The 11,074-nt window shown below is 36.3% G+C and overlaps 1 protein-coding gene across 3 annotated transcripts in view; it reads left to right on the top strand.

Annotated features, from left to right (window-relative positions):
• Window positions 1–10,588, top strand: part of LanB1 (laminin subunit beta-1) — a 115,100-nt gene extending 104,512 nt beyond the window's left edge. For all 3 annotated transcript variants that reach the window (XM_071586762.1, XM_071586763.1, XM_071586764.1), the window contains 3 exons: window positions 4,272–4,413; window positions 4,576–4,909; window positions 10,100–10,588. In XM_071586762.1, coding sequence (XP_071442863.1) covers window positions 4,272–4,413; window positions 4,576–4,909; window positions 10,100–10,233 — 610 coding nt within the window. In that variant the 3' untranslated portion in view covers window positions 10,234–10,588. The remainder of the gene's footprint in view (window positions 1–4,271; window positions 4,414–4,575; window positions 4,910–10,099) is intronic.
• Window positions 10,589–11,074: the final 486 nt, after the last annotated feature.

An 11,074-nucleotide genomic window follows, 5' to 3' on the forward strand; every position in this document is an offset into this window, starting at 1 on the left:
GAGAAAACAAGTTGAAACTTGTCTTATGAACTCGGGTAGGAATCATAAATTTTCACTGATTGGAATGACATCTCTGTGTCAGGCCGAGGCATTTTCAGTGTTTAACCCTTGTACAGTAAACAGTGTTGACCCTTGTTGTACAGTGTTGAATCCTTGTCCAACCCTTGTACAGTGGAATCTCTTTACAACAAGAACTCACCATACTTTAAAAAATTACTTGCTATTTGAAACTCCTGTTGGTATCAGTAATGAATTTGTAATGAAAGCAAACAGTAGTACACGATATGATTGCAAAGTTCCCTATCCTCTTCTTCCTCTGTACATTGTGGAAGATGTAGCAATGAATGCAGGCTAAAACTTGACTTGAAAAAAATTTTTTTAAAGTAAAAACACCTCCAAAATGTCAACATGTTAAAGAAACAGGTTTAGTGTATCATTTGATTTTCTTAACGAAAAAAGTCTCGAGTCTTGTAGGCTTTACTGTTACTTGGACCTGAATCTTCCCTGGAGATTTTTTATCTGAGGTATTCGATTTTTGGCTGAAGGAATTTTAATTTGTAAATATTGAGTCACCCAATTGCTCTCGAGCCTTGCAAAACTTTATTTAGGTGTAGCAATCCAATTTCAACTGTTTCAGATTGAATGGCCCATGCAAACTGAGGCAATCCTGTGTTTCAGGATCCCCAAAACAGTGTTAATCAACCTCTAAAACACAGCAATCCATTGGTCAGGCCAAATGGCATACAAAGATATTCAAAATGAGCATCAAGGGTCACGAAAGCAATGGATTGGATGAATGAATGAATGGATGATGGATGGCTGAATGGATGGATGACTTATGTATTGAATTTGGATACATGGGGATTTAATGAAACCCCAATGCCATATCCAAGAGAGTGAAAAACTGTCCTCACCAAAGACAATCTAATTGGTCATCGATTTGCCGCAAGGGATATTTATCATTCATCGTGTGAGCATTTGATTCTAAAAGTTGACACACATTTCATAAGTCCCTTGTTTCTGTCTAACCAGGAAGATGGGATTTGCATATGGGGAGGAACTCTCTCGAATGATGCTCTCAGACATCTAGTCATCTGTGATTTTGCAGACCTCTGTGCGCTTGTTCACCAGCAGATGATGTCTATTGAGAATGAGGTTATCATGAAAAATCATGTCCTTTCCTGGTGTATCTGTTAAGTGAAAATCCTCTTGGGTATTCCACTGGTTAGTGTCTCCATTGCTGCTGATGTTTCAAAAACTGACTCGCTCATCATTCTGAGGACTTCTTAGTTCAGAGGCCCTGAGGATGATGACCAAGTTGGTTTCCAAAACATCAGCAGCAATGGAGACACTAACCTGGTGGAAGACCCAATAGAATTTCTCTCAATGAAGTTATCAGTCAGGTTAATTTCTAAGAAGCCATTATTAGCAGTTGAAACAATGGTTCTGATGGCAATCATGTCAGCATAATTACGAGGTCTGTCAAAAAAGTATTGCGAATTTTGAATTCCCGCAGGTTTTGTATGTTTGATTTTTGATTTTTCCATGGCATTATGTATGGTACTTATGTCTTTCCCTCATGCCCAAAAGTTTGGCTATTTTGAACATTCCATTAATTTTTGACAGCTGTTTTGCTGGGACGTGTTTTGGCTCGTCTTCGATTTTTGCCTGCCCCAAAAAATTAATCAAAGAAACTGTATCAAATTTTGTGTGAAAAACAAAATTAAGTGCGCGGATGCATTCCAAATGTTGACTTTGGCATTTGGAGAAGCTACCTTGGATTGAAGCAACATTTATCACAGGTACAAAATATTCTCAGAGGGCCGAGAAAATCGTTGAAAAGTGATTGAAAGTTTATGTCATAATAGCGTATGGAAGTAGGTGCCAAAAACTTGATCGAACATGAAGGATATGCCTGCTCCCATATCAATCAAACCCATAAAAGCTTTCCTGACAATCATTTCTTTGGTGGAAGCAGTTCTTTTCCCTCTCCTTCCAAAGTTGATTTGGTTTCTCCACCCCTCTATTGAAGTTTTTAGATGCCAATTATCTTTAAAAGTGTCCTGGCTTATAACAAAAGTGACCCTTTTTCAAATTATTTGAATTTTTCCCAGTTGTCAAAGTGTTTGGCTGAGGACGTGTACTTTGACCATGTTACAGGTAGGTTTTTTAAACAACAGACATTCTTTTTATGCCCAATACACCCGCAAGGATACAAAGTCAAACGTGATCTTGATCTTTTTAATTCCAGTATAGGCTGCTTGATGGTACAAGCATTAGTTCCCTCCCTACCTGATTTGATGTAACTGCACCCTGTTATCTCAGCATGAGCTATTACTGGTTGAGAGCTTAAGCAAGAGATGAGATTGGAGTTGGAAGTAAAGTCATGCATCTTAGTAGACTCATGCAATTCCCCATCTCTAATACCATGCACAATTAATTCTACTGAATAATCAGTTCCGCATTGGTGTCTCCAGTATTTAAGATGAGCCTATATCTTATAAGCATATGAAGTAAAAGTATTGAAATCACTATTGCAAGCAGCAGCTTCACCAAGCCTGTGGATGGAAAGTCCATAAAAATTTGTTTCTTAAAGTAGATGATCTGGGAATGACTGGAGACCAGTTTTTGAACCATACCGTGGAATCTTTGGCCAAATCACATCTCACTCTTTGAAGCATCTGGGCATAAGGCCATCAAAATTCCTCTATGATGTCCCCTATGAGTTGAATGCAACAGTGAGCGTAGTCGGTCTCTGGGTGAAACAGCGGTAGATCATGCTGCCTGGTACCTCCCTAACTATCCCTCATCCTTCCCATCACAACGATAAGTACTTCCGTCATTTCATTTTGTTGGCAGCCAAAAGGAAGATGAATATCTCCCAAGTCATCAGTATTCCAAGTAGAGATGAATCCCACTTTTGATGTTAGGAACTAGGGCTAGATTGAGGAGGCGGTGATGTGAAACATGATTGAACACACTCTTCCTCAGAGTAACTTGATTCCAGGACCGACCAGCCAGGGCTGACACAGCTGTGTGCCACCTCCAGGCAGCGCACCAGACTTCCTTCCTGCGCTTGCTCATAACTTGTCCTCGACTGAATCAGCCTATCAGAATTGAGATATCCCTCCACAGTGACATCATGTTGGTGTGAATTCAACTTTTGCCGCCAACACTATTGTAACCAAAATGACATTTCCAGTTTAAAATCACTCTTAACAATCATTTTCCAGAAAATGTTGCGTAAATGTGCTTTTCCATAATGAAAATGAACTCATTAGTTTTCCTCAATTTTCAGTTTTGTGCAATTAAAATGAGAAATACTAAATTGTTAATTTTCATTATAGATATCAAAAACTTCTATAGAATCATGCCTGACCTTTTTTATTATGAAGTAACTTAAAGTGTCATAATTGTTTGTAACATCTTTTATGCATAATTTTGCCGTTATATTTAAAGTTCTTAGTTGGATTTTTAAAATCAGGTAGGAATGTTGTGTAGTGACTGCGAAAGTATTTACATTAGACAGATATCTTGAAGTTATAGTTTAAGGCAAATGAATGGTTCTAAGTTTTTAAAAATGTTTGTAGCAATAATGGTAACTTTGCTGAACAAAGGAGCACTCCATGCTTTGAGACTGAAGTGAGTGCTGACTCCATATGGTCTCTGCACTGCTCTACATTGGCAGGCCCGGTTGCAAGTCCCAGCGATATCAAGGCTGGAAAAATACCAGAGGCAATTTGTAATTTTAATTAATTAACATGAGGAGGATAGCCTAGCAGTACTGCAACAATATCACATAGTATATTAGGCTTCACAGGTTGCTAGCCGTAGCAATTTACTTGTTACCTACACCATTGAACATTGGTTTAGGTGTAGGTAACAAGGATTACTATTGGGCTGACATTGCAAGCAATACGAAGTGGGGAAAATTACCAAAAACATACTTCTCAATTCTGGGAATACTATTTTCTCTTCTTTTTTTTCAGAAATTGTAGGAACTTATGGATAAAGCATTTATAGCCACACTGTTAATTTACATATACCAGAGTTATTGAAACTTGAAGGTAATATGATTTGAGCTGGTCCTCTTCCTGGTTTGAAAGAAACTGACCACCGTCGCCAAGTCTTGCAAATCAACTGAAAACTTTGTGAAGAATTATATAGTTTATTCTTTATCTTCCAGGCACAAGTGTGTTGACCCTTAATTAATACCTTGACCACTTAGTATAATGAAATATAGTTCATAATGGCAATTTTTTTATTTGAAGGAGTGCAGCAGAAAGAATCCTGGACACAGCACAGACGGTAGTTGAGGCCTTGAATGAAGCCAAGGAAGCCCAGGACAAAGCAGAGCGTGCAATTCAGAAAGCTAATGATGACATTGATGCTGCTAACAGAGATTTAACCCAGGTATTTATTCCATAATGGATCAAAAATGTAGGAAATTTAAATGCAACCATGGATTAATTTTTGTTCTGAATTAGTATTCAGCATGTCAAATTTAATCACTGATGCATCTATGACAATAAGTAAAAATGATTTTTCTGTTGTCATTTTGTTATAATCTTGTAGATCAACAGTGAAACTACAGCAGCATATCAGAAGGCCAATGGAACTGTCCAAGAAGTTGACATTCTTCAGGAAAAACTGAAAAAGCTACAAACGCAAGCTTTAAAAAATGAACGTGATGCCGAAGAAGTTGCCGAGGAAGGCAAAGCTGCTGCTCTAGATGCGAAAAAGGCATATGAAGGGGCAAATCGTTTAAATGATGAGTATATAAGAGCAAACAACTCACTGAGCCAACGAAAGAGTCAGTCAGATCTGGCTCAGAAGAGGGCGATGGCATTGCTCCAGAAGGCCAGCCAACTTTCTGTCAGTACAATGGGAAAGTTGAAAGAATTAAGAGGTAAAATATTTCCCTAAGACAATCTTATTTTTATACTTTAGGCAATCACATAAACATTGTATAATATATGCATGGAACTAGAATATAGGAACTGCATGGCTGTTTTTCATACTTAATCCATGAAATGAATCCCATAGAAAATGTCGTAATTATTATTGTCAACATAAATAAATGTCTTTGGACAAGATTCAATGGAATTTTGATCATCTTTGATCACCTTTGATCTTGTGCCCCTCCCACGGTTATATGTATGCATGATAATAGGAGAATTCAGGCCTCCTCTTCCCCTCGAGTTCTCTGTTGACAGCAATGGCAGCCAACTTGGTTTATTCTTCTGTTGCCTAGTTTGTGCTAGTGTCACTCAAAGGTTCCTCCTCCATCCTCATGCTGTGGGTAAGGGGATCCGACCATACTGGACTGACTGGCTTGAAGGGAATCTAGCCAGTTTATTTTTTGCCAACATAGTCGATCAAAAAAAGGTTAATCTGATTCTTATGATGTTCATATAATTCAAAAGGAACTCAATTTACACATCTGCCGTTTGCATAAAATTTGTTTCTATCATCAGACAGAATCTTTTAAAATTAATAAAGACACAAGCAAGCTTTTGACCACATTGCAAAACTTCAAACTTAAACTGGCATAATTGGGCTACCATTGACTGAAAAGAGTTAAATTTTTGTAAATAACTTCTATTATTGGTATATTCCTTGAATTTATGTTGAAATTATTTAAAAAATTCATCAATTTCCCATAATTAGACTCCAAAAAGAGGAAAGAACTACTCAGTTTGTGATCAGGTAGTGGCAATTTCTCAATGCTTAAAACATTTTTCCCATGGGAAATGTATAAAACATGAGACAAGTGAAGTGGATGGAAAAGTTGATATTTATTTTTGAAAGTGATGCGGGCACAATACCTTAACTTCTGGTGTGAGGCGTCATTTCCAATTCTGAAAATTACTCAATGAAGTACCCTTGCATCCTGGCCAACATCTCATTTCTACGGAGTTGGTGCTTGGAAGCCATTTCAATCAATTGAATGGTATGCAGAAATCTCTTCCTCTCTAATCCTATGTGATGTGGATAATTAGTTTTCTTATTGCTGATATATATTTTACATCCAAGATTTCTGTGATGGATGTTCTATTAGCAACTGAGGAGGCTAAAATTTGTGATGAGCTAGTGATGGACCAACTTCATTCTTTAATGTTACAATTTACTCTTCCTAATCCTGAACATATGGGGTCAGGGGTTGTCTAGAAAAGTAGTAGTAGTTTTTATGGAAGGCAACCTAAAGCTAAGGTCATTTGCGCCATTAGGGATGGATGGGAAAGGAAGGGTGGAGAGAAACCCGGCATCGGCATCAGCCTACTCTTGTTGAAAGGTGATGAGGGGTCTGCAGTTTAACCTCCCATCCAACGGACATCATACTCACTCAAAGTGCTCTCCTCAAAGTAGCTCAAGTAGGGATCAGGATGCTGCTGAAAAATGTTTGTTGACTCCAGGATTTGAACCCGGGCCCTCTCAGTGGGAAGCCTGTATGTTAGCCACGGCACCAACTTGATCCCCTCTAGATATGTTTAAATCTGGATAATACAGTGTTTTGATGGAGCACAATAGAGCATTTCCCTCCCTAGAATCTCATACACCGTTGATTGCCATAAAACATTTGAGAGCCCTAATGTATGAAAAGATACCATGAAATAAAGTTATTCAAATAAAAAATATCTCTGATTATCTCCCATAAGAAAATCAGTCTTGAATCATTAAAAAAAAATGGTAATGAGTTTTCAAATTGAATTTTCACATTTCTCAAATTGATTTCAGTTTGTGGTAACTAATCGATTTTATTTAAATAAAGGAGAACTTAGCATCTGAAAAATGGCTCAAGTATTCCTTTGCAATTTTTATTTGCCATGATGTATCATATGGTCTTCAATGTTCTCCAGCATGCTTAAATTTTACCATCCACTTTTGAAATATATTCACGCACATTATTGGACATTGTTGCTAAAATGGTAAAGAATTGATACTTCTAATATTCTGTAGGGTTAGAACACAATTTGGTTAATGCTATTTCAAATCCATTTGATTTTAATGAAGCTTTTATTGATGAATGTTGTTAACTGAGTTAATCAGCCACTGACTGATGACAATTGCTGCTAGAATGTGTTTGCATTTGCATGATGTATTGTAAGGAAATGAATGACTTTGGATTTTTGCTTGATTTTAGTAATTATAAAAACATTTATTTCTTCCTTAAGTATTCCCTGAGCATCAACTTTGTATTTTGTATCTTAGGGGAAAGAATTATTGTCCATTGCCCATTTTGGTAACTCCAATAAGTCATGTATTCGCAGAATCATATTTTAGTAGGCAGGATGCCCAGGTAGGGCCGGATAAAATGCAAGATGAAATTGCCATCGTTTAATACTGCAAGTAGATATTGCCATTGGTACCAAATAAACTGGACACATGTACTGAACAGTCATAACCTGAAAACAGTCCAAATGCTGAGAGCAGGTGCAGAGTATAACTAAAGAGCTACCATTATTGAAAGCTGGTTGCTCGGTGATAGAAATCATTCAGTTATTTTGGCACCCTAGATCGATGGAATGTATCTGCTGCTTCAGATATGAAAAAGGCATATGAAGGGGCAATTCGTTTAAATGATGAGTATATTATCTCAAAGTATAATAAACCAGAAAAGTCTAACAATGCTTTGTGTGTAAATGTGCAAAAAGGCTTTGAGTTGAATCATTGAGGAGGACTTTAGCTACATCACCATTTAAATAAGACATATGCTTTCCAAAATTGGCTGGGCAAAGCAAGGTGAACGATGCAACCTGCTTTTGTGTTCTTAAAAAAAAGTGCTTCTGGATGAATCAGATTTTTTTCTTAAAAAAAAATTTACTGTGGATGCTATAATCAGTCATAGGAACAACCTCTGGCTCCCCCAAAATGGTGAACATGCCCCTGTTAATACAACTGCACCATCTGCTGAAAATTTCAAAGTATGAATATGGTTTTTAAAGGCATAATTAGGGGCCTTTGGAATGTTTCCCTGGAGTTGGAGAATGAAGTTTCACGGTGTCCTTGCATCTTCAATCTCTTCCTTGAATCATGCAGGCTACCTCCCAGCATTCCTAGTTTGCTACTGTGCCACTGAAAATTTCCAGTTTTCATTTAATTCTAAAGAATACATTTTTTATCTTTTGTGGAAATTTTTTCAGAGTTATCGTCCAGGTTCTATATTCATTTGATTGAAATAAAACCTCTTTCTAGTTGTTTGCCATTGCATTAAAATTTTTTTTCTAATGCCTATATGGTGAAAATCCATGGATATGTGTTGATGGATATCCAGTTGTGGATGTATAACATATTTATTTGTTTAAGGGCCTGTTAGTGCAAAAGAAGAATTGCATTTTAGCGTAAGGCACGTGAAATGGGAATAAGCAAAATTAGTAACAAGAAAGGTATTCATTGGCTCTACAGAACATTCTTTTCAGCAAAGTGCATTTCAGCTTACACATGGAGGATGTGAAGCAATTTGAGGTTTTAAATTCAGCCTGCAGATTGTTGTACAAAATGAGACCCATGTAATTGTGCTATAGATTAGAACTGTTAGTATGAATACAAGAGAAATGCTAGTTATTAATAATTATGTACATTAGTATTGCTAGAAAATATTTCTATGTTTATTTTTTACAAACACAATTTCTGTAAAAATTTAAGTGCTTGGTTGAGGTAACACATTAAACTCACTGAAAAGGGGAATATCTTTGGCTTCATGACTGACATTGGCTATTGAGCTGAAAATTTTCTTTTGCATTTAAAACACAATCAAAGCTTGAGGGAAAGAACCGCAAAACAATATGTTTGGTATAATATGAGAGTAAAAAAAGATCATAATAGATAGAGGAGAAAGTTATCAGAGACAATGAAACAATTAGCGTGAACAAGAAAATACCAAGAGTCAAGGCTCTTCAGAAGACTGTCAGTGTGAGAATCCCATTGAAGTTGAGAATTTAAATGAAAGCCAAGAAATTTGGCATTCACGTTCGAATGCAGTGCTTCCATTCAAAGGAATATTTAACTCTTGGGTTGGTATGTTTTGTGAGCAAATCTTATGACTCGTGACTTTTCAACATTAATTTTAAGGAGATTATTATTGGCCCAAGAATGGATTTTTTGGATGAGGAGACTGCTATTGTTTACAAACTCCTGAGTAGAGCCAGAGGAAATTATGATATTAGTGTCATTAGCATACAGAATGGGAAGACTACCAGGTATACTGACCAAGTTATCTGGGAAATCCTTAATGTAGTGAAGACACAGGGCCCTAGAAAAGACCTCAATTTATCATTATTGGTGAGGTATATATTGTACTCCATGAAAAAACAAACGCAGTAACCAAAGGTTGGTTTGGTAGGTAATGATAGAGTTCACACAATACTAAGCCAAAATGTGTATGAAATTCACACATCAGAGTAGTTCCAGTTCCTTTCCCTGTGCCAGCCATGTCCCAGGAAGATCTGGTACCTGAAAAATCATACAGCTTGGCTGAACTTGAGGGTTCTTAGATGTGGCTTGCCTGGGAATCGAACCTGTGCCCTTCAGTCAGTAGTGCAACTCTCCATCCCTGGGCTACCAAATCCCATAATATTCTACATCATCTTTATTAATAGCAGCATGTCGAGTTCTATCATGGATGGCAATCAGCATTCACGTGGACTTAGGGCACCAACTCTTAACCTAACCGAGAATCAACAATGTTTAATTAGATTGAATGCTTTGTTAAAGCTAAATAGTAAAGCACACGTATGAAATTTATTATCCAGAGCACTGAGCACATGATTAATTGTTTTATGTATGGCAATTGTGGTGGTTTTATTTCTATGAAAGCCATATTAATATATTGAGACTAGATGTCAGAGGATTCTTATCCATTAGATGAATGCTTATAAATTGGATATGTGGCAAATATATCTGCATATGCCGATCGGCTGAAGTTGCACCACACAAAACGTCCTCAAGATATTTGTTTTGTACAAGATTAGTCCCAAAAGTCTTGAGAAGAAGTATTGGAAATAAATATAATATTTGGCACAATGTTTTATTAATTAAATGACAGGATTTTATGCTATGCATGTTTCAATTACCAATGTGGCAATGATATCTATTTCAGGTATGGAGAACAGTGACCATGATAATGCTATGAGGAGCCTGGCAGAAGAAGTTCAAAAACTGAATATGGAAATGGTTTCACATCTCAATGAAATAACACAGCAATCTGACTATTATCGATCCTGTGTTTCTTAATATTAAATCAAGATTTGGTTTCAGCGACACTGATGGAGGAAAAGTCTCCGCAAGAATTTAAGTTGGTCATTTACTTTCTTGGTGCCATATTGAACATGCATGTGTAGACAGAATAAAGTGTGATAGTGGTACAAATGTGAAAACCCAAATTAATATTTTAAACTGAATCAGTGCTGCTGAATGAGTGAATCCATTAGGATAGCCTCTAATTTCTTCTATGTACTCTTAGACACTGAAGCTCATCCATTCACTCATGAATATACTTTATATGTGCCAAAATATAGCTTGTTCATTGCTGTTAGACAAATTATGTGTATATACATGATGACATAAACTGGATTGTTTTCTTCATATATATGAATTTTTCAAGTTTTTTATAAAAATTAAAATTCATTTCTTCAAACAAACATTTTTTTAAGCATTCCATATAACCTCTCAGTTTGCTGACAAAGCTTAAGTATAGGGTTCTTTTTAGTGATTTTCTGTAATTATAGTGAATTCATATGATTTAAATACTTATATTTGAATTTTAGAAAATTTTAATATCTTCATCTGATTGAATGGTATGTCAGCTTTGTTTACCTAGTTTTGTTACCTAAAAGAGTGTGTAATAAGCTTTGTTCACATTTCGTAATACATATGTTCCTTGTACATGTTTCCATTTCCTTTAATCAAGGACACAATCATTTGTTTGTGTGGTGGTACTTGGTATTTCATTAGTGTGTACTTTTGAGTCTTAAATGTGTTTGGTTTTAAAAAAAAACGTGTAGGTATTATTTATCGCATTGACTACTAAGGAACTGGTATTTAAATGATGAGGATCATTTTTACATGTCTAAAA

The sequence above is a fragment of the Hetaerina americana genome, unplaced genomic scaffold (genome assembly GCF_022747635.1).
Source record: "Hetaerina americana unplaced genomic scaffold, ioHetAmer1.1.p SCAF_257, whole genome shotgun sequence".
In the NCBI taxonomy this organism is placed as follows: Eukaryota; Metazoa; Arthropoda; class Insecta; order Odonata; family Calopterygidae; genus Hetaerina; species Hetaerina americana.